General features: G+C 37.1%; 1 protein-coding gene across 1 annotated transcript in view; it reads right to left on the bottom strand.

Annotated features, from left to right (window-relative positions):
* tbc1d32 (TBC1 domain family, member 32) overlaps positions 1–25,021 on the bottom strand; it is a 229,058-nt gene that overhangs the window by 48,407 nt on the left and 155,630 nt on the right. The window contains exons 27-28 of the mRNA XM_028797791.2: positions 18,866–18,991; positions 16,845–16,928 (exon numbers count right to left, since the gene is read on the bottom strand). Of these exons, the coding sequence (XP_028653624.1) occupies positions 16,845–16,928; positions 18,866–18,991 (210 nt within the window). The remainder of the gene's footprint in view (positions 1–16,844; positions 16,929–18,865; positions 18,992–25,021) is intronic.

Here is a 25,021-nt window from a genome sequence, read left to right as displayed (position 1 = left end):
TTAGTCCCATTTGAAGTGCAATTCCTGGGATATCATTGCAGTATACAAGTTCTTCCTCTTGGTTGAAATATGGGAGAAGCTTCTCTTCTCTTGTCCGATAGGCTGTAATTTTAACTTCCTCCTTTATAAGATTTCGTTCATTAAGTCTGGACGCTAAAAGTTCAGATGCTTGCTTGGACAGATGCAAGTCTCGTATCAGGTCATTAAATTCATTTTGGCTTAATGGTTGAGGCGTCGAAGAGGTTCCCTCAAATTCACTTCCACTGTTACTACCTGCCATACACTCCAATCCCTGCCTCTCTTCAGAGTCTGACAGTGGCTGGTTTGGTAGTCTGGTAAACACTGGTATGTGAATGTCATTGCCATGTGGAATAGGTCGTCTTGCTGATTCCAAATCAGGATAATCACTTGATTAATGGCAAGTGGGTGGGCACCTACATGCACAGCCTGTTTGGAAAGGCCCAGAGAGGCAGCAGGCTTCTTGTTTTGTTGTATATTTTTGTACTTATTGTACATGCTTGTGAATCTCTCACTGGAATTGTTTGAGGTATAAAGGGATTCCTCTATTGTTAAAATGTGCTGAATAAGTACCTGTACAAAAAGAAAACTAAAGTGTAGCTATTTAGATTTAAATACGGTCAGAATCGAAGTAACGATTAACCTCATTATAAAAAAAATAAAAAAAACTGAATTTCTTCAATTTCTTCATTAATGCATACCACCGAGATCACAGAGACTGCAAAAAATTAAAAGTATGTAATTGCCACTTCACTCCCTGGACATTTTTCATTGAGGATAAAAGCTTATAAATAAATTCAGTAAAACCCAATTACCTCTTACAATTTGCTCTTTAGCATTCACTCATAATTCACTGCTAATGACTTCATATGTATTTTATGCTCTTCTTAACTGTATGATAATAAAGTGAAAATACGACTCCTAAATTTCCTAGGAGGAATGAAAATTAAATGGATTACCTATTACAAGTTTTTTCCTGTCGCAGAAGATGCTTCAGCATGATTTCTTCATTTTTTGAGGTTTGCAGTTAATGGAAGTGAGAGTTTAAGATGTGTGTTGAATAATGATTTTCCTGACCATTCACTAGCTGCAGAATGCATGCAAACAACTCCATAAAGGTTAACTGCCTATCCTAAATTGTGTTGATGCAGACAGAATTTTAGTTATGTGCATTAAAACCGAGGAAATTATGTCAAAAATAAAAACTGCACTTCAAAATAGGACCTAGTAAACTTGAGGAAGGATAGCATAAAATCAGAAATAATGGTATGTATGTAAATAGTAATGTAAAAGTTACCAATAAGAGAAAATTGCAATGTCTGGTAAAAAGACTGCTTTCTAAGAGAGAAAAAAAAAAAACTTGATAACCTTTTTACAGGTATTACAGCAGGGTGACCACATTTTTTTTCTGTTTAGCATCACTTGGCCTTTGAAATGAAGAGCATGTATCAGGGGTACTATATGTGTATATGGCATTAAGCAGTGTGAAGGACGGCCGGGAACCTTACCCAGCCGGGATGGCAATAGCGTGGAAGGAAGCCTGCCTCAATTCTGAGAGCGGAGTGGTGGCTCTGAGGCTAAGGATCTGCGCTGGTATCCCAAAGGTTGCTGGTTCGAATCCCCGTCACTGCCAAAAGAAATCCTACTCTGCTGGGCCCTTGAGCTAGGCCCTTAACCTTCAATTGCTCCAGGGGCGCTGTACAATGGCTGACCCTGCGCTCTGACCCCAAGGGGTATGCGAAAACTAACAAATTCCTAATACAAGAAATTGTATAAGGTGAAATAAAGAACAAAAAAAAAACAGGAGGAGGAGGAAGAAGTTTGCCAGGAGGAGTGGAGGAGGCAGAGAGAGACAGAAAAAAACAGAAAGAGAGAAAGAGACAGAAGAAGAGGTAGACAACGACAAAAAGTGTGTGTACTGCTTATTGGCACTGTGTTTGTGTTCATGGTGTGGGAAACTGTTCTTGAAAAACCCTTTGGTTGTTGAGACTTGTGCCAGAGCCTGTGTGTGTTGGATGTTTGGGGAGCTTCAGTGTCCCCTGGTGGCTACAGCAGCAATGCAGCAGGATTGTGCAGTGGTAAGTCATAAAACTGTCTGTGCTGACAGCGTAAATTCAAATTTGTAAATTCTCACTGTATCTGGGTGTGTGTATTTTGTTTTTTTCCTCTAGATGCGGTAGGTTTCCTTCCACAACTAAAACAGATGTGTTGTCTTAATTGTCAACTCTACGTTGAGAGATTGAGGGTTGGTGGGTGAATTTGTCATACAATGAGCTGGCGCCCACACAAGACTGGGTGCCCTGTGCTTTGAGAAAGGTCTGTGATTCCCATGGATTAACTAGCTCCACAAAACTGTTGAATAGATTGACACCGGGGTACTGACCCAATATATATATATATATGTATATAAAATCCAATGTCTGTCTGTCTGTCTGCTTTTCATGAGAGATATACTTAACGGATTTAGATTTTTTTTTTTCTATAATTTGCTTCAACATTCCGGTTGATTTTGTGACTTCTCTTGTCGCTGTAAGTATCATAGTTCGCTTGCAGTGCTGTTATATTTGTGCAAATCCAAGAGACATGCACCAGTATCGGTACGTATCTTACATGCGCTTAGCTAGTGAATGAGAGAACTGCTTAACAGATTTAGATTGGTTTTTTTTCTGGAATTTGCTTGAATATTCTGGTTGATTTTGCGACTTCACTCATCTCGCTTAGAATCATAGTTCGTTTGCAAGAGCGATAAATTCGCACTAATCTGAGACAGAAGCTGCGGGCTGAGAGCAGGGGGAAGTGTGAAGTCAGGAGTGGGGTGCTGGGTGGGGCCCTCCTTACTCACACACCAGCCTCCATTCAAATTGCTCTACCTCTTGCCACGTTTTGGAGTTGTTTCACTACTACACGGGTGAAGCCGCAAGGGTGATGGCTAGTATATTATTATATACACACACATTTATTTTCTGTACTGTTATGAAGGAAACATAAAATACTGTTTTGTTCAGGCAGTTACTCCTAAGTTTTCGGAACACAGAAAAACAATTAAGCAAAAATGTTAATTTAGAGTCGATAAAACCAAAAAAAAGAAAAAAGTTACTTCTAAAAATTAGCCTACTATATGCAATGATGGTGCAATTTGACCAACTCTTTCTCAAAAATTACATGTACCCAACATAAAGGAGCTACCATATTTACTCATGAAATAAAAAGAACTAAGGAACTGGCCACTTACACATCATATATTAGCTTCTGTTTTTTTGTTTTGTTCCTAATGCTTCAGCATCTCCAAAAAAACTGACTTGGCTTCTTCTGCTGCATGCAATGCTTTTTCTCAATTTGCCGTTCTAAATGTAAATATCCTGAAGCTGCTTATTCCATTACAGAGCTAATCCTCCTTGCTCTATCAGACACAAAGCAGAGCTAACCCTAAAAGAGACAGCAGTCCATAGCTGAGCAATTTCATGCACACACCCTACATTTAACTGAAACCAAGTCAATTTAAACTTATGAATCAAGACACACACACACACACACACACACGCACACACACATACATACACAAACAAAACATGCAGACTCCACATAGCCAGTGACAGGACTGGAATTAAAATGGTGGAGCTGTGATTCAGCAGCATTAACCATCCTGTAATACCCAACTTCATTATAATTATTTTTTCAAATTCAAATATTGTTTACTTTATGATTTTTTTTCAGTTTTAACAATATGATATGCAAATGGTGGATTCAAAATTTGGTGTAAACAGCATAAATTGAGATGGGAGTAGATTCATACCTGGTGGCATGGATCGTGGACTATCTTACAGACAGACCTCAGTATGTGCGTCTCGGGAACTGCAGGTCTGACATTGTGGTCAGCAACACAGGAGCACCACATGGGACTGTACTTTCTCCGGGCCTGTTCAGCCTATATACATCGGACTTCCAATTCAACTCGAAGTCCTGCCACATGCAAAAATTCGCTGATGACACTGCTATCGTAGGCTGCATCAGGAGTGGGCAGGAGGAGGAGTATAGGAACCTCATCAAGGACTTTGTTAAATGGTGCGACTCAAACCACCTACACCTGAACACCAGCAAAACCAAGGAGCTGGTGGTGGATTTTAGGAGGACCAGGCCCCTCATGGACCCCGTGATCATCAGAGGTGACTGTGTGCAAAGGGTGCAGACCTATAAATACCTGGGAGTGCAGCTGAATGATAAATTGGACTGGACTGCTAATACTGATGCTCTGTGCAAGAGAGGACAGAGCTGACTATACTTCCTTAGAAGGCTGGCGTCCTTCAACATCTGCAATAAGATGCTGCAGATGTTCTATCAGACGGTTGTGGCGAGCGCCCTCTTCTATGCGGTGGTGTGCTGGGGAGGCAGCATAAAGAAGAGGGACACCTCATGCCTGGACAAACTGGTGAGGAAGGCAGGCTCTATTGTAGGCATGGAACTGGACAGTTTGACATCCGTGGCGGAGCGACGGGTGCTGAGCAGGCTCCTGTCAATCATGGAGAATCTACTGCATCCACTGAACAGTATCATCTCTAGTCAGAGGAGCAGCTTCAGCGACAGACTGCTGCCACTGTCCTGCTCCACTGACAGACTGAGGAGATCGTTCCTCCCCCACACTATGTGTCTCTTCAATTCCACCGGGGGCTTGGGGGGTTAGGGTAAACATTAACATTATACAAAGTTATTGTCTGTTATACCAGCATTGTTATCACTCTTTAATTTAATATTGTTTTTTATCAATATGCTGCTGCTGGAGTATGTGAATTTCTCCTTGGGATTAATAAAGTATCTATCTATGTATCTATCTATCTAACTAAATCATTGAATCTGTCCTACCTTCTGTGAACAGTACAGGCTGGTGGTGGTGAAATGGTGTGGGTACTTTCCTGGCACAAAATAATCATCTTAAAACCAACTGAACATTATAAGATTTGTTCATTTTGTATGTTTTCATTTTTTAACATGACCCCACTGTAGTCAGTGCACGGCCAAAGTCAGCAGCACCAATTCAGCCACAGGGCGAGTGGGTAACAGTAAGACGGGGGTCTAAGAATCCAAAATGTAGTCCCCCGGCACCCAGGTCACCAATTCGGACCCAGAACAGATTCTCAGCACTCCGCAGCGTGCCTGTGGAAACTGAGAATAAGAAAGTGCTCATAATTGGCGATTCCATAGTGCGGAATGTTAGAATTCCAAACTATGTTAAACCAGCAGTTCATGTTAAGTGCCTCGCAGGGGCCAAGATTTCTGGCATAGAGGCCGCATTGGACCGTGTCGCCGACGATGAAGTATCTACCTTATTGCTGCATGTCGGCACTAATGATATTTATTCACAGCAATCTGAGGTATTAAAGAGGAACTTCATCTCTCTTTGCATCAAAGCTAAAAGAAAATGTTGGAATTTAGTTGTATCTGGTTCCTTACCAAGATTATATAGAGGGGATGTGATTTATAGCAGATTGCATTCCCTTCACTGCTGGCTAGAAACCTGGTGTGCAAACAAAAGCATAGCGTTTGTGAACAATTGGGATGATTTTTGGGAAAGGCCTGGATTTTTCAGAAGAGATGGTCTTCATCCTAACTGGAGGGGATCTTATGTATTATCCCAAAATATGGCAGCAAAACTGCCTGGTTGACTGATTAGAGCACCATCCAGGCCGCAGTCATGTGATCTTAAATCACAGGCTGTTGTTTATCCCACCTGTTACTTTCCTGAAGCTGTTACCCATAATCCTTGTCTTGGGGCATCCAGTAAATTTAGTCTTGATACAAACCTTAAATTAATTGATAACCAAAAAATAAGGTGTATAATTAGACCAAGGGATAAAACCAGACCCTCCACCAGGGGCATCTGTAATAGAAATTTACTACAAATTAAAACAAAAAGTATATCACCAATTCAGAAAGAAGCATACAGTTTTAAATGCTGCTTATTGAACATTCGCTCTCTTGGCACTAAAGCTGTTTTGGTAAATGATATTATATTAAGTACAAAATCTGATCTGTGTCTTCTCACCGAAACCTGGCTTAGTAAATGTGACACTGTCCCCCTAGCTGAGGCGTCACCAGATGGATACTCGTTCCTTCATAAGTCTAGAGATTCAGGTCGAGGAGGGGGCCTTGGAATAATTCATTGTAACAAAATGCAAATCACTTCTAAAAATTTAGGCAACTTTACATCCTTTGAAGCATTCATTTTAAATATTAAAACAGATTCCAACACAATTATAGTGCTAGTCTATAGACCACCAGGGCCGTATTCATTGTTCATGTCTGAATTTAGCAACCTTTTATCTGACTTGGCTATAAATTATGATCACGTAGTACTGATGGGAGATTTTAATGTACACATTGATGTGGAAACTGACACTTTTAGCAAATGTTTTACTTATTTGTTAAATTCAGTAGGATTTTGTCAGAATGTCAAAGGTCCAACTCATAATCATAACCACACATTAGATTTAATTATAACTTACAAAGTTGAAATTCAAAATTTAATTATTACTCCATTAAATGAAGTTATTTCTGATCACTACTTAATTACATTTGATTTGGTCCTGCCCTTGCGAACACACTCCCAGATTAAAACAAAGACAGTGCGGCATCTAGATTGTAATTCTGCTTCAAAATTTATAGATACTTTGAGTAAGTCGAGTGTAATTGTGGAAAACCATTTAGATCAGTTAACATCAAATGTAAACACAGAAAACAATTTAGATGAGCTAACATCACATTATAATGTGACCTTGAGAGATGCTCTGGACACAGTGGCTCCCCTTAAAACAAAAGTGATCAAAGCACATAGAAACTCTCCTTGGTTTAATGAAAATACTCGAGCTCTTAAATTAGAGTGTCGAAAACTGGAACGCAGATGGAGAACAACAAAGCTACAGGTCTTTCAAATTGCATGGACAGAGAGTGTTAATAAATATAAAAAAGCCCTCTTTAAAGCTCGGTCAGAATATTATTCTACATTAATAGATAGCAATAATAAAAATCCTCGGGCACTGTTTAGAACAGTGGCTAAATTAACAAATGGAAATTCAGATCAACAGTGCAAAATACCAACAGACATTAGCAGTACAGACTTTATGAACTTCTTCAATGAGAAAATTAAAAATATAAGATCCCAGATCTCTACATCACAGTACAAACCAAATACTAGCTTAGCAGACCCTGTCTCACATTGCACTCAGCACTTTAGTAATTTTAATCCTGTAACTGAGCAGGAAGTCTTAAGTTTAATTTCTAAAATGAAGCCCACTACTTGTTCCCTAGATCCAGTGCCAACAAAACTAGTAAAAAGTGCAATGGATGTTCTTGCAGCGCCTATCCTAAACATTATCAATAGTTCATTATTGCATGGCACAGTACCAGATGCACTAAAAGTGTCAGTCATTAAACCATTACTTAAAAAGTCAGACCTTGACCCACATATACTAAATAATTATAGGCCTATTTCAAATTTACCGTTTCTCTCTAAAATACTAGAAAAAGTAGTCGCCAGTCAGCTTCAGACACACCTTATGCATTACAATTTATTTGAGAAATTCCAGTCTGGTTTTCGCACTGGTCATAGTACAGAAACGGCACTAACACGGATTGTAAATGACATTCTGATATCCTCTGATGAAGGAAACTCATCTGTAATTATGTTGTTGGACTTAAGTGCAGCATTTGACACCATCGACCATTCTATTTTACTGCACAGGCTAGAAAATGATGTTGGGCTTACAGGCACCGTGCTCGCTTGGTTTAGTTCTTACTTATCAAATCGATTCCAATATGTACAGAAATGTGCTGACAGTACTCCATCATTATACACAGAAGTTCAATATGGTGTCCCGCAGGGCTCAGTACTGGGACCTTTACTGTTTTCACTGTACATGCTTCCACTGGGATCTATCATTAGGAAACATAATGTTAATTTTCACTCGTATGCAGATGACACCCAGTTATACCTTTCATTTAAATCAAATGAAGTTTCTCCAATGTGGTCTTTAATTAGTTGTGTTAGCGAATTAAAGGAGTGGATGAATAAGAACTACTTGTCTTTAAATACAGATAAAACAGAGATGTTAATTGTTGGAGGGAATGATGCTGATCACAATAATATTTTGTCATCATTTAACTTAATGGGAATCCCAGTCAATTTTACTGAATCAGCCCGCAATCTAGGAGTTATCTTTGACTCTAGCATGTCATTTAAAGCGCATATTACAAAGTTGTCCAAAACATGTTTCTTCCATCTTAAAAATGTTAGGAAATTAAGGCGCTTTTTAAATAAACAGGATTCTGAGAAACTAATTCATGCATTTATCTCTAGTAGGATTGACTACTGCAATGCGGTGTTCACTGGATGTTCAAACTGTTCTTTATACAGCCTCCAGTTAATCCAAAATGCGGCTGCGAGAATTATTACAAGAACAAGAAAATACGAACACATAACTCCAGTTCTTAAATCCTTACACTGGCTCCCGGTTAAGTTCAGGGCAGATTTCAAAATCCTTCTTTTAACATATAAATCATTAAATGGTCGAGGTCCAGCTTACTTGTCTGAACTTATCATGACTTATAAACCAGAGCGCACATTAAGATCTCAAGATGCCGGTCTGCTTATGATTCCAAGGATTAATAAAATAACAGTGGGGGGTCGAGCTTTTAGTTACAGGGCCCCTAAACTGTGGAATGGTCTGCCTGCTACTATAAGAGATGCCCCTTCGGTCTCAGCTTTTAAATCCCGGCTGAAGACTCACTACTTCAGTTTAGCATATCCTGACTAGAGCTGCTGATTAACTGTACAGACTGCATCTCTGTTGTTAGTCATTAGCACTTAAACATAAGTAACATGACAGTTATAATTGTATACTAACCCTCACTTATTCTGTTTTTCTTCTCGGTACTCAAATATGGCACTTGGTGCCATGGCCCACCTGCCAAGTTGTTTTGCCTGCCTAAGGAAAAGTCATCCCAGATGGAGGATCGCAGGAATCGTGGGAGAGAGGGGTCCTTTCATCGGATTGGCTGGCCCAGCACTGTTTCAGCTGTGGAATGGCCAAATGGGGGAGGCAGCTTGAAGGATGAGGTCTCCAGGACTCTATACAAATACAAATCTTATTATGGGATATATCATCTACTGTTAAATTCTGCTCTGTACTTCTAAAATTTATATATTTTTTATTTTTTTTATTTCTTACTATATTGAGAAATTGTTCTGTGTACTGTACTGTATTGTATTGACCCCCTTCTTTTGACACCCACTGCACGCCCAATCTACCTGGAAAGGGGTCTCTCTCTGAACTGCCTTTCCCAAGGTTTCTTCCATTTTTCCCTACTAGGTTTTTTTGGGAGTTTTTCCTTGTCTTCTTAGAGAGTCAAGGCTGGGGGGCTGTCAAGAGGCAGGGCCTGTTAAAGCCCATTGCGGCACTTCCTGTGTGATTTTGGGCTATACAAAAATAAACTGTATTGTATTGTATTGTAACATATTACCTGGTTAAGCAGACTATTCTGAAAACTTCTGCTTAACTTAGCCTTGCAGGGTTAAACATCAATGTATTCTGTTACAGAAATCTTCATTTTAGGTGAAACAGTGGGCAAGTTTTAGCCATCAATTACAGTAAAAGATAATAAGGTCAGTAAAGTGAAAAGGACTGAACAGACTATGACAGCAATTCCCTAGATGGTTCACCACAAAATGAAACAGAATGCATTCTTGGTGTGTTTCACAATCTATCTCCTCTATTCATCACTCATCTAAAAATAATCATCATACTACATTACAAGTACAAGTTTGAACTTCTTGTCCTCCTTTGCTGCAACGATGTTTGAATGTATGCTTTATTAATAAAATTGTTATAGTTAAACCAACTAAAAAAGCTAAAGGGTCTCCCTTTTTCTACTGTGTCACGCAGGTGATAAATATCAGCAAGAAACTAAATTGCAAGTTTCTTTATATAGTAAGGAATTCTCCCCAATTACTTTTCAATCCTCTTACGTAGTCCATTTTAATGGGTAGTCAGTCTTCACAATTGATGAAAGGTTTGCCACCTTACAACATAAAAAATTGTTTTACTTAATAACATGTTATGATTTATTTCTACTCTAGAAATGTACTGTTAAAGAAAAAAAATCAATATTTTCCACACATTTATTTTTGCTTGGAGGGAGCAAAATTGGGTAGAACATTTACAGGATAGAAGGAAAAAACGTCAGATTTATGTAGGTTTTGATGTGTGCTGGTCACACAGTGTTTAACAAGACTGTTATACCTACAGTCCTAGGTTCAAATCCTGGGTCTAGACAGTGTCTGAATGGAGTTTGGAAATTCCTCCTATGTCTGTGTGGATTTTCCTCTGAGTACTCTGGTGTTCTTTTAACATTCCACAAAAAAGCAATATTAAGTTGACTGTAAATGCACATTGGTTCAGTATAAATGAGGGTAGTTGTGCATGAATGGGTCTTTAAATTGAATTTGGTCCTGTTCGGGGCTGTTTCCCATATTGTACCTAATACTCCTAGTACAGGCACTGACATCGTATGACAATTAACTGGATAGGCAGGTTTGAAAATAGATAAGCTGATGAATGAACTGATGCTTATGTACTATACTTCAGTATTATGAGATCCTGCACTTAGTCTGCCTGGATTTTGAAAGTTCTGTTGTACTGCATCTAAAAAGGGTTTTTAATTTGCTATGTAGAAAGGACCAATAGTCACCTATGACATATAGAACATTTCAAAATGAAAAATGTCATGTAATTTTGTTATCCTTTATATTGTACAAAAGGTTGTCAGTGTTACAGTTTAATAGTTTTAAGGTGTATAAAATGTATTTTCATACATACTTTGTAATTTTCTGTCTATTTAAACATTAATCATTTTTATTGTGATATTATTTAGTTTTTGCACCACCATTATGTATTCTGTTTTCACTCATCATTGCTGCCATATTGTGTATTTTTCTGATGACTGTGAACATGTTGTTGTTTGCAATAGTATAAAATTGCTACCAGGTAGCAGCTGGCAATTATGACATGATGTCATCACTATTTAAGATGGCAGCATGCAATCAGCATTGTCCAAGTTTCTGAATGTTCAAAAAGAAGTTTTGTAGGTAGATGTTTGGCTAACTTATGGTTTGTCTTCCGACTTTTGACCCACACTTTGTTCTATGACTATGTTCCTTCTCATCTCCCAGTCCAAAATCAATTTCTGCCACATCTTTGGCCTGCTGTTTCCACCTGGTAGTACAAAAATCTGGACCATAAAAATGTGAGTGACTCAGAATTGAAGAAGAATTTTGAAGAAGTCAGGCAGGTCCAAAAGGACACGAAGGTGCCGCAGCTCCCAACATATTGATAGATAAAAATATATTTATATTGATGCACAAACCAGTGTGTTTCTTCATGCCTGTCCCATGCTCGGATAAATGGGGAGGGTTACGTCAGTAAGGGCATCCGGTGTAAAATTTAGCCAAATCAATATGCGGACAACAATACAAACTTCCATACCGGATCGGTCGAGCCCGGGGTTAACAACGACTGCCACCAGTACTGTTAGCCAACAGGGTGCTGGAGGAAATTGGGTTACTGTTGGCAGAAGAAGGAGAAGAAGAGGGGGAGATGTGTCCGGAGGCAGGAGGAGAGGAGGAAAGTAAAGAGAGTGGAACTGAGGGTAAGAACTTTGAATGTTGGCAGTATGACTGGTAAGGGGAGAGAGTTAGCAGATATGATGGAGAGAAGGAAGGTTGATATATTGTCAAGTTGGACGGTTGGCAGACAAAGTCAGAATGGCGAGATTGTGTTGGTTTGGACATGTGCAGAGGAGAGATGCTAAGTATATTGGGAGAAGGATGCTAAGGATAGAGCTGCCAGGGAAGAGGAAAAGAGTAAGGCCTAAGCGAAGGTTTATGGATGTGATGAGAGAGGACATGCAGGTGATAGGTGTAGCAGAACAAGATGCAGAGGACAGAAAGATATGGAAGAAGATGATCCCCTGTGGCAACCCCTAACGGGAGCAGCCAAAAGAAGAAGAAGAAAATTATAAGCCTCTTGAAAGGGCCTACAGACATTATGATGTGAATCACATGTGCTGTTTTTTTTTTAACGTATTCCTAAACAAATTAATTTACGTCAAAGAAAATTAGGAAATTAGGACTTTTTGCTTGTTGTTGACTTCGATTTTAGAGTATTGGGCTTTGGTGATGACTTCTTTAATCTCTCTGGCTTCTGACCCAAATGTTTTTTTTCACAAAGTTTTCTCTCATCTCCCTGTACTACTGGTCTGGCAAAACAGATAGAATAATCAGTTTCTCTCCCAATATTTTGTGTTTTAAGGAAAAAATGTACCTTGTGCTTGGTGCTGGATAAAGTACCCACTAGCCATGATTGAGTCATAGTAGAGTTAGCTTTCTGGAAAGTGACTTAAGTAAAAGTAAAATACGACTAGAAAACTACCGGTAGTCAAGTAGAAGTTTTTAAATATCTAACTTATTTACACTTAAGTATCAAAAGTGCATGTGAATGTAGGATCTTTCTGTTATGTTAACAGTGGATTCAGGGAGTATTCAGACCCCTTCATTTTCTGCACACTTTACTCTGTTGTAGATTTCATCTCAAATAGATGCATTTTTGCCCATCAGTCTATACTCAATAACCTGTTATGAAAAAGTGAAAACATGTTTTCACAAAGGTTTACAAATTCATTATTGTTATTATTATTATTATTATTATTTGTCATCAAACCCTAATAAGACATGACCTTTTATTACATTTTTTTTAATAAAGTTCACTACCTAGACTTTATCTCTTCAAGTTTCAAAATCAAAGGAATAGCCATTTGTTTTTTTCTTGGGCTTTACCAACACTTTCAAAATCTGTTTTGAACCTGTGATGCCCTGGATAATACTGGAAGACATGAGCCACCAATGAGACAAGGTGAGCATGTGAACGTACCAGCCTATTTCACTGGAAAGTGCATTTAGCCCCCGTCCTGTTTGACAGGCTGCTACCAGGAGAGCTTCTGAACGCCACTGCATTAGCCATGGAAGTAACTGAGATTGAAGACTACACGTCACCAACATCCATCTTCACCCTCAAACATTCAGCCTCGCCCCATTATATAAGTTGCAGTGAGGTGTACATGAATCACTCAGTAGACAGTTTAATCTTTCATACACATGAATTTTCATAAAGTGGTTGTTTCTAAAGCAGGAGAAACCTGTAGTTTAGATAATTGACTGAATGATGCATTGTATTAGCATAGATTATTTATTCTCAGGTTTAATATCACAGTAACAAATATGGCCAGCAAAATACAGCAAAATGTTTCAAAATGTTTTGAAAATTTTATACTCAAAATATTCTCAAAATATGCTTAAGCACAGTAACAAAGTATTTAGTAATTCTACTTTTTGCTATATAACATTGTGACCACACACCACTCCAACTGATGGTCGAGTGTAGGTGTAATTAAGGTGCAATATTTAAAATTGAAATAATCATTAACAGACCTTACTCAAAGAAATCTTAAACAGAGTTGAATGAGGACTGTTGGGCCAAAGCTTAGAACACTCTACCACTACTACTGTTGTCTAATGCCAGCTCATAGTCACCTAAGACTAGTTTTACTCATTATTTTTGACAGATGTTTGTTTAAAGCATGGCCGCCTAATTTACTGAATTTGTTTTTTAAAAAACACCAATGTTGACTCCTGTTTCTTCTTGCTGGAGTTAATTATTTTGGATCATCTAACCCCATATCCTTCAATACTGATTGAGGCCAATTGCTGTATATGGAAGGTGATTTGGTACAGAACAATGACATGAAAATTTAGTGGTGTGAGAAAGAATCATGTATGCAATTAACAATCAAACAAAACTACATTTTTTTTCAGCAATGTAAATTTATCAAAATGTGTCTTTCTCAAAATATTACAAAACCATAAGTAGACTACTGTCTTATTCCTTTTTAGCAGCAGTCAGGAAAAATCTGTACTATATGGCACATCCATTTCATTAAAATACTATAATCTTCATGCAGCAAAGATTTTTACCAGTATTGTTAATTATATCAATGATGCCTCAAAGATTTTGTAATGATGTTCACCTTGTTTTATATTGTTGGAGGCTTTCCCTTGTGCTCTGAAAATAAATGGGATATCAATTTTGGAGGTGTTGGAGGTCAAGGAATTTAATGGTCATGTCGGTTTTTTGATTTAGGGCAATTCTGAAGACATTATTTTTGAAATACATCTTCCTGGTGCCTCATTTTGTTTTATTCTTTTCATATTGTTCATATTTTTCTTTTTATTGTTAACCTGTTTCTCTAAGTGCCTGAATCTAGATAGTCCAGATAGCCAAGGACACAATTTGGTAAAAAAAAAAAAAAAGTGAAGTGAATCACTTTTGTCTTTGTTTTCCATATGTGGATTTTAAAACACCTTGGGATTCCACATTTATCAGTGCTCTGACTGCACAGGGTAACTGCAGTTTAAAGTAAGCTGGAATCAGAAGATGGATTGCAATTGTAATAAAAGGCCAAAGTCATAAACAGAAGAACAGGAATTAAGTCAATGAAGACCAGGGCGAGAGACAAAATCATAGATCAAGAGAGTGTCAATAACTACAAAATAACCTATCAAAGTCAAAGTACAGAAAACACATTGTTACCACAGGTATCATTAACAATAATAACAGTTTTTTTTTTATTTATCTACATTTTTAGACAGAAAGGAGTGGATGACGCTGACCTTTGTATCATTGTAGTAATAGCATCAGGCATCACACACTACCAGTTGTCCTGCCTAGCAACCCTGAATCACAAACAGCAAACAATGGTGGTGTCCATAATAAAACAAAAGAGTTCTGTGGAAAGATGTCATTAAAAAATAATCTACTAAAAACAACCTAAATTACAAAAAAAAAAATAATATGGCCATTAAATTTCTTGGTCTCTACACCCCTTAAAAAGATGTCTCCATTACTTTATTGGCTAAGGAAACATCTTTAAAAATATAAAACAAAGTCCAGATAATGACAGTTTCACAAATAACAAAATTTGCCAGAGGAAAGATTGTTCTATGTAAAAACATTGGCAGTACATAAATAGTCATGTAACAGATGTGTTATTTGAAAGGTAATAATACAGTACATTTGAGCGAAGTCTGTAGTTTTATGATATTGATTCATTTTTAATTCTGGTATATGGAAAAAAAATCTTCAACAGCATATCCTCTAAAACCATAAATGGAATGTAGAAGTTGTGATAGATGGTCTGTGGTTTCGGGCCAATTTTAAATAAATAAATGGGTGGGTGTATGCGATCGCACTGTGCTCCAGGGGTGGTGGAGTCACCTTGCTGATTAAGTATGTATGTGCAGGTGCAAGCGTTAGTTAGATGACACATTATTGCCATGAAAGGAGCACTGTCTCACATCTGCGCCCCAGTATACTGTAAGTGGAGCTTGCATGGGACAGAGTCGGGGAGAGGAAGAACAAAGAGTGTGGAAACAGAGAGCTGTGAGAACAACATCAGATGTAGAGGCTAGATGAGCCTAATAGCCAGTGTGGGAGAGTTAGAGTAGGTGTGATTGAGGTGGAGTCCGACCCTGTGATTCGAGGTATGACAAGTGAGCATAAAGGATGATGGGAGTTTAATTGATTCCAGGCGGTCTGGCTGTAGCCGCTTGAGGCAGCTAAGAAGGGGGTCGGGTGGTACTGGCAATGGGTGAGCCAGGGAGATGAAGAGGGAAATGTACTGGGCTTCTTTGGCAGAACATTAAGGACCTAATGACTGTGCTGGCCTCTCATTTTAATTCTAAATTTTGCTGTTATGTTTTTTAATGGATCATTTATTTATTTATGAAAATTGCACTGCACTATTTTAATACTGTTTATTTTTGATTATTTTAATGAAACACATGAGCACCGGTACACCTACTCCTTGCTACGTGAGTGTACTCATTTGCCTGGCTCATCGATGGTTACATTATCGACAGTGGTAAATTCTAGAGGCTCCCAGATGGTACAGGTAGCATGGAGCTGACAGGCACAGTCATAGAAGTATCAGAAATTAATCTAGTTTTACAAAAAGAAACAAAAGAAAAAAAACTAATATTATTAATTATTAATATATAGTTTGTGATTTTTCAAACATGAGAACAGGTACATTTATGAGACAACAACTTTTGTATTATACCGTATTAAACAACATTTAATTACAGGTGATATGTTATCAAATCTGGGAACAAGAGGTGGTTTGATATCTTATGTTTAGGCAAAACTTTAATGTACTGAAACAGAATAAAGCATTATTTAAGTATATCTTCCTGTAAATAGGGCAGTCTATTTTAGCATTGCCACAATTCATTATCACATTTTTCTAATGCAGCTGAAGTATTAGGAAACATCAGGAGACACTACTTGTTGAAATTCATCTTTGCAGCATATAAAATGCCATAGTGGGAAGTTTTTTTTAATAGACACCATGTGCATAACTGAAATTATCTGCAAATCCTTGATGAATTCTAATTTTTTATTCCTATTATGTTAAATTCTATGCAAAATGATTACCACTGAATAAAGACAGAAATGTTTTTGCGCCATGTACTGTATCATTATAACATACAACATTTTTAATAGCTGAATCAGAATAGACTTTCTGCAAAGTCTTCAAGCGGTATTCAAGAAGCAAATGAATTATAACTCAAGTACTTGTAGTATTATAAGTAGATGCTCACAGAATACATAGCTAAGATAATTTAAAACAATAAAGCAATTCAGTAAGTATCATGTTTTCTCACTAACCTTTATAGTCGGTAGAGGTAAAAAAGCACTCAGATGCATTTGAAGAGAGATTCATAACAAATCTTTCAAGTACGTCAGCCAAAACTGAAAGGAGGAAGTAGCATATAAAAGATTTTACAAGTAGTATAATATTGTGACAAAAAGCTGTTCAAAATAAGGTAAAATGATACATTTATTTCTAGAAACACTAGATACATAATAGCAATCAGCAATATTCTATGGTTATTCACAGCACTTTGAGGTAAAGAATAAGTACAATGCAACCATGCTTTGCATTTCAATACCAATAATCAAACTGCCAGAATCCAAATGTCATGATTTTCAATTACCTTCATAAGAAATTCCAAGTAACTGAATATAAGGACTAGCATGATCAGGAAATAATTTCTAAAAGAATAAATTCAGAATCACTTTATAATAAATCTGACATCATGCCATTCAGTGTAAATTAAACACTTTGGCACACTCCTGAAAAATTTTGATGAACTGTTGAACATGAATAAAGATGATGTAAAACGTGTTACTTGAGTATAGATTTGAGGATAGGCCTACAAGGTAAGACATAAGTCCTGAAATGGACTGGTGTCATGCTTAGAATTTCTTCCTGCCTTGCATGCAATTAAGATCAGGTAGGTTACAACCTCCTGTAACCCTGCACTGAAGTAAGCAGATTTAGAAAATGAATGAATGAATATTACAGTTTGGTGACAGGGTTCTAGCTTAACTATGGACAGCCAACAATAAAAACAGCATTCAAAAAGAAAATATAATAATGGTATGAACAAGAACATCCAGTTTCATCAAACTGTTCCTTGTTTATTAAAACAAATTGCATAAGAAATTGTGTTTTGTTGCTCAAATGTACTTTAAATAGATAAATGAATAAAGGTGTAAAGCAACATAGTGACACTCCCCAAAGATCCAAGGGACCAGGTTCAGTTCTTCACTACAACATTTGCAGTATGGAATCGTCACTGTCTCCCTGTCTTTTGTATTTTTGTATAGGTACTGACACTTTCTCTAACAAATGTTATGTTAGAGTAATGGGGAATACTGTATTCTCCCTCCCTATTAAGAAGTGAGCGTGTACTGTATGTGAAAAGTAAGTGTGCCTCTTCAAAGACTCATATTTTGTTCTGGTCTGACTCCCACCTTGCACCTCATGTTTCTGGAATAAGAATCAGTTCTCCATGAACCTAATCTGAAAAAGTAGGTGTACAAAAGAAATGGATAAACAACAGTCCAAGTTATGATGATACAATGAACATGGCAAACCCTAAAAGTCTTTAAAGAAAAAAATGTATAATATTTTGATTATATTAATGTTAATTTTAAAACTTTAATAAAATTAATGATAGAGGTTTTACAGCTTATTAGATTATCTGTATCTGTGTATTTCCATTTTTTTTTTGTTGTCATGTGGACCTCATCAGGTTGCCTGTATTACATGGAATAAGGAGTAAACCTTTGTCACACACATGTGAATAGGAGGCACTCCCTTCCTCTGGAGGGCAGTTCTGTTTTGGACTCAGTCTTGTAAACTGCTTTGCACTTACAAATTCTTTACATATTGCAGCCAGGAACATATTACACGGGTGGCTGCCCCAAACCTTTATATGTCTGATGTCTCGTCTTGTTACACCTTCTAAGAAGCTACACAAAAATCCATGAGACACATGAGGTTTTGGCTGCCTTGGTATATATGATTGCAGTTCAAGTAAATATTTATTGTGATTATATTAAATACTATAAAAAATCCTTCTGATATAAAAATTTCACTTTGTACAAACACAATAACCAAGTAATGTAGATTTCAAATTTAATAAAAAAAATTCTTTATTAGAATTAAATAAAAGTACCTCCATATTTGAATTAAGTAACATGTATATTACAATGAAAATGCAGTAAACAGTATGCAATAATAACTAATATAATCCTAAAGAACAAATCAGAGAGAAAATGTTCTCTAAAGAAGTAATATAAGCCAGTGTATTTACAGTAGATTATTGGTAAACACTCACCATTGATTTTAAGTAATTCAGGTTTAGTTGTCATGGTTTTGAAAAACACTCTCCTGCAGTTATCAAGCCAGTTTGAATGCTTTTCTGAAGTCCTTGATGATGACAAAAATTTACTGACGTCATTGTCTAAATGAAAAAATTGATAATACAAAACAAATACAGGTTTCTCTGTTAAAATTATTATGGTTATTATCACATATCCAACACAGGTTTCTACCCAACAAGACATATTACAGTTGTTAATATGTATTTTTGCTGCACAGAAATTGTGTTTAATTATCCTGGTTTGAAACGCAAGCTCATTCCCCACCAGTGTGGAGTTTGCTCCCCCAAACATGCACACATTAGGTTATCTGGTAACTCTACAGTAGCTCTGGAGAAGTGATTGAGATTGCGTATTTCAAAGTGTACTCTGCAATGTACTGACACACCTTTCTGGGTTGACTTCTGCTTTGTGCTGAATGACGCAAGTTTGAAAATGGAATTTATGATGTGTTACGGGATTTGATCCTGTTCTGAAGTACTAAAATAAAACTGCTGTATGGGTAAATATGTATAAAATTGACTATATTTTTTATTTTTTTTAAGTAAGGCACATCAACATCATAACATATAATACTGCAATTCATACAGTACAGACACTGCAGTGCATGTTTCTTTACATATTGTATAAGTATACTGATGATTGGCTGTTTCATAAAAAGGAGAGACACAGAGACAGAGAGAGAAAGTTTGGGAGCATGCACTTAAGCGTGTTGCAACATCCACCACACAATGAACCACCTGGATTAGGATCCTGAGTTCAGTAGGTGACACCTCAGCACCACACTGGAACAGTGTGAGGTTTTTTATGGTGGCTGGAGTGCCAGTTCTGCCACCAACCCCCAAGTTTTCCCTGTAAGGTGGAGGACCTGCTTGCAGGGCTGGATGTGGATTAATGTCATACCCAGGACGGAGCAATTGCAGGTTAATGGCTTTGCTCAAGGGCCCAATGGAGTAGAGTCACTTCTGCTGTTTACAGGATTTGAACCGGCAACCTTCTGATTGCCAACACAGATCTCTAGCCTTAGATCCACCACTTCACCCGTTTCAGAAAGCATTCCTAGTATTTTTGGTTTCTAGGAAAACATATTAATTAATTTAAGTTAAATGTAAATTGTTATATTATAAAATGGGATAAATTAAAATGTGATTTGTACTGCATGTGTAATTACAAAAATGTCCAAATGCACAGTCAAAAATAAAGTCCTTAGTATGCACTTAATAACATTCTTTGTCAAAGAAGTAAAAAAACAAAAAAAAAAAATCTCCTTTATCAGATTGCAATTTTTGACAACCTGTTTTTATTAATGTACTTTACCTAGTAGAGGGTGACAAGAAGCCAAAGCTTGTCTAGGTAACATTAGGGAAAAGATGGTAATCAACCCAAGACAAGACCACAGTCCAATAAAGTGCTTACTCTAGCACATCCCCACATTGACTTGCAGCAAGTTATATCAGATTAGTGTAATTATGAAAACTAATATGAACTCAACAAGAATTTCTCATTTCAGTGATCTCTTAGTATTATAATACTGCAGTTCAAGTTTTATCCAACAACAGCAAACACAGAGGCAGAGATGACAACTGAAAATGCAATGCAGGAAAGTACAGACTTTGGTACTGGCTGAACCAGTTACAAACTCATTAAATATAAGGAATAAAATTAAAAATGAACTTGCAACAAATAATGAAAATGCAAATGAAAAGCAAAAACTACAGATGCCTGCTTGTTTGGCTCATTTGGCTTGTTACAGTGTAATCCTGTGGTGTTGTGTTATGTAGGATGAAGTTCAGCTTGCTGTAATATGTGGGTTATGTACGTTCAGCCATAATTGTGGTCTTTATTTGTATTAGCATAATTGTATCAACCGTCCTGATAATTCAGTGCATCCTTCTAATTTGCCCTGTCAGCAACCCTGCATCTTAATATGCCCTATGTATTATACATATTGTAATATTCACAGCCAACAATAGATGGACTGTGGATGTCAAAATGGTCCTGTCTGCAGCATGCTTTTATTTCATTCAATAACTTAATATTAATGCAATTCAAACACTGATACTTTTAGGGAAGGTTTCAGATAATAAAGTTTTCAATTGTACATTTGATTACATTGAACTTCAAAAAAAATTAAAAAGTAGAAAAAATTGGCTTATTTCTTATCTCTTTAGTAAGATTCTTCTTTATATAAATAAAAAACACAAATATTTGACAACATTGTAAAAAATAAACTATACTGTGACAAACAAGAGTTTTGGATGGCACAGTGTTTGGTTGTTCTTCTTCACTTCTTTTTGTACATGCTCTCCGTGTCAGTGTGGGTTTTCTTCTGCAACTCTGTTTCCCCTGCATCCCAAAGATGTGCAGTATAAGTCAAGAGGAAAATTTAAACTCAGCCTGAATGAGTAAGTGTGGGTGGATGCATTTAAAAGTATTACAGCCTTATGCACAGTCCTGCCAAGTTAGGTTCTAACCCACTTATGACTCTTCATTGGAGTGGGAGAGTTCAGAAAATGCACAAATATGTAATAGAGTATCTAAAAAGTTTAGAAAATATTTTGACAAGAAAAAATAATTTGATAAGCTTCCACTCTCTGTGACTCTACAAAGATTATAGAATGGATCGAATTTAATTTGAGAAATAAATTCAATGAAAAAAATTAAAGGAATCTTATGCTGCTGCATCTCAGCTTTCTAAAAAGCTTGACCACCATTTTTCAAAATTAATCACTGCTGAGGGGCAGCACTGCCACCCCATGGGTTCAAACCTCATTCATAACTGCCCCTTGTCTGTATGGAGTTGGTAGTTTCTTCTCATATTCTGTATGAGGTTTGCTCATGGTACTCTGACTTTTCTCTCTTCTTGTCTTGAGACCAGTGTTGTTTGCCCCTCAACTTAAAATAGATTAAGGGTGTCTGTGGAGGTATGTAGGTAAGTAGGTATACACAATGCACAGTAAAATAAGGGTGTACTCACACTAGGCACGTTTGTTCTGTACTGTGCTCAAGCATGATTGCCCCCCCCCCCCCTTCCACTCCCCCACTGGCCTGAACTAACACTGCACTTAACGTTCTGGGCACGCTTTCGTCATTACAATGTGACTTTGTGTAAAGCCAAAACAAGATCCGAACATGGTATGACAGCATGCATGTCAAAATAATTTTACTTATTTTGTGGTTGTGTAGGACAGTATAACGCTCTACCCTCTTACAGATTTATCGAGTGTGCAGCACGTACAAGTGAATTTTCAGAGTGACAAATGATGTTAATGAAGGAATTTGGAGATTTTCTTGCCATCTATAATTAATGTTCATGTGTAAGGTGAGAATAAAAACCTGTTTTTTACTTAAATGGTACTTACTGAAATAAGAATTGTACTATCTGATTTGTCACATCATTGACGTCATGTTGGTTTTCCATACTCGGCCATGTTTAGTGATCATACTGTTCCCGAATGCTACTGAACTGTGCTCAGGCCCACCTTTTCCAAGCGGGCCAGGGCACAGTATGGTTGGCCCGGCATGGAACGATAACACTAGTTAAACTCCAGAAGCATGGGAGCTGAACCAAACTCCAGACAACCTCAGGCATGAGTCATGAGCTAATCCTAGACAGGGCCCTAGTCCATCACAGTGCACAATGATATTAGACAGGGCCCTAGTCCATCACAATGCACAATGATACACTCTCATATGGGAGAAAAAAAACACATGGACAGAGCATACAAACTCTGCACAGGTAATGCCTGGACCAAGATCAAACCTATGGTCATGTAGCTGTATGTAATAAGCTATAATCATGCTCCACCCTAGGATACACTCTTAAAACAAAACTTGAAGACCTCACAGTTAAATCAGCAGAGTGACAGTAAGCCTCAGTAAAGTCTTTGTCCAAGGCCATTTAAAGGGATGTTACACATGTGAACTTGTTTTCCTTTATGCATCTGTTGTCCTGTATGTACCTATCAGAAAAAAAATTATTTTCTAGCTATTGGAAATGACTTCTGAAAGCACTTATAACAGAAGTTTTCAGTCTTGGCCTTAAGAGTGACTGCTGTTCCTCCTTCTGACCACTTTTTGAATCAGAAATTAATTGTTGCTGCTAAGTGATCAGTTTATTAAGATAGCTGACTTAGATCCAGGAGCAATTTGGAGTCTTTTACAAAAAGAGTAGATTAGTTTTCGTGCAATTTTAATTACAACATTGTTCAACTGTTTCTTTTATTTTTTTGTCAAGCAGGAACTTCATAACAGGCACATGCTAATGAACTGGATAAAGAGGCTACTTTGTGGAGAATGTTGTTAGATATGGTAGTGCATGCTCTTTGAAACTGGCTGTTTACTAACAATTCTGAAACAATTAACAGCAGGTCTTAATGAGTATGTAATTAAGATGAAGCAGAAACCTAAAAGAAGAAAATGGGTCCTTTTCAATTACCCAGTGATAGTTTATATTTCCTTAACGAGTAGATTTACGATAAGAACAGAAAAAAGTGGCCTAATTAAGCATGCAGTTCATTAACAAAAAATGATGGTCTCACATTGATTACTTGGTTAAACAAAAAAGCACAAACTCAAGAATATGCCATTTCAGACTAAAAAACTACCAAACCTAAATTTTGAAAACAGAAACCACCACACTTAAATAACATTTGTCTTAGGAAGGTAAGAAACCATTCCAAATCATTCTGGCATATGTATTTACTGTGGCATCCTACCTTGTCTTTTTAGGTTCTGAGATGTCAGATTTAAGGAGAAAATGGAGTAACTTGCAAAGGTGCTGTGTCACGTTTATGTTCATTTACACAGGTTTAACTATGTTTTATGACAAAAAGTTCCATTATTTAAGTAACATTGAAAATTCTGTACAGCATAAATGATATAAGTATTAGACAACATTCAATATATATAAAATGCATTAAAAATTGCATTTCTTGTTCTTCTGGTTCACTAGTAACAGAAACTACTGTACAAATAGTGAATCAGGCTTTGGTTGATGCAAAGATTATGCATACTTTCAGGATTCTGATCAGAAAGGGCATATTAACCAGATTTTGTGCTTTTTTTGTTATTTTAAGGCCCAGTCAGGGCCATCTATCACCTGGTAATGTTATTCAACTTTTAACTATAATTTAAGATTCTGATGTACCGTATATACTCAAATATAAGCCGAGTTTTTCAGCACCCAAAATGTGCCGAAAAACGTCACCCTCGGCTTATATTCGAGTCAGGCGAGTGAGAGACACACGCGTGCGCGAGAGAGACACAGACACAGACACACACACACACACGTGCGAGAGAGAGACACACACGCACGCGAGAGAGAGACACACACGCACGCGAGAGAGAGAGAGACAGACACACACACACGCGCAAGAGAGAGAGAGAGAGCTAGCGAGACAGATACCATATTGTTTTTGTTGACCCTCTTCTCCACTTACAGAGCTAGTTTACTGTTTTTCTTTGAAATAAATACGCAAAAACATTTAACCTACTGATGCCTCAAGTAATGTGCGGTAATTTTATTGGTATTTATTTTGATTATTGAAACTTACCAGTAGCTGCTGCATTTCCCACCCTAGGCTTATACTCGAGTCAGTTTTTCCCAGTTTTTGTAGGTAAAATTAGGTACGTCGGCTTATATTCGGGTCGGCTTATACTCGAGTATATACTGTATGTTCATTACATATTCTATCCTTTAATATTTTCTGTTGCCCCTAACCCTTCTATAACTCTTTTTCAATCTTTTAATTGCCTATTCCATTTATTTTTACTTTATTAATACTACTAATGTTAATGGTATATTCACAAAAGTTTTTACTTTTCCGAATAGTAATGTAGATAATGGAAGATTCTGGTTTTCCCCCTGTAAGCTAACATGTTAATGGAATAACCTTAATGCTCTGTTATATTCCTGTAATTAGGCAGTAAGTAGACAGCTCTAAGATAGAAACATGAACCATTAGACAGAAAGATTTAAGGGCATTTGTTTTCTGACCGTTATGTACCTAGTTCTCCCAACCCGTCCCCTTCTTAGTGTACATGATAGCCTAAAGAAACTTTAACAAAAGCAATCAATACTCTTAAGCTGAAAATGAAACATCATAGACTAA

Source organism: Erpetoichthys calabaricus, chromosome 3, assembly GCF_900747795.2.
Source record: "Erpetoichthys calabaricus chromosome 3, fErpCal1.3, whole genome shotgun sequence".
NCBI lineage: Eukaryota > Metazoa > Chordata > Cladistia > Polypteriformes > Polypteridae > Erpetoichthys > Erpetoichthys calabaricus.
Note: the sequence above shows the minus strand (reverse complement) of the source record. Positions and strands in the feature narration are given on the sequence as shown.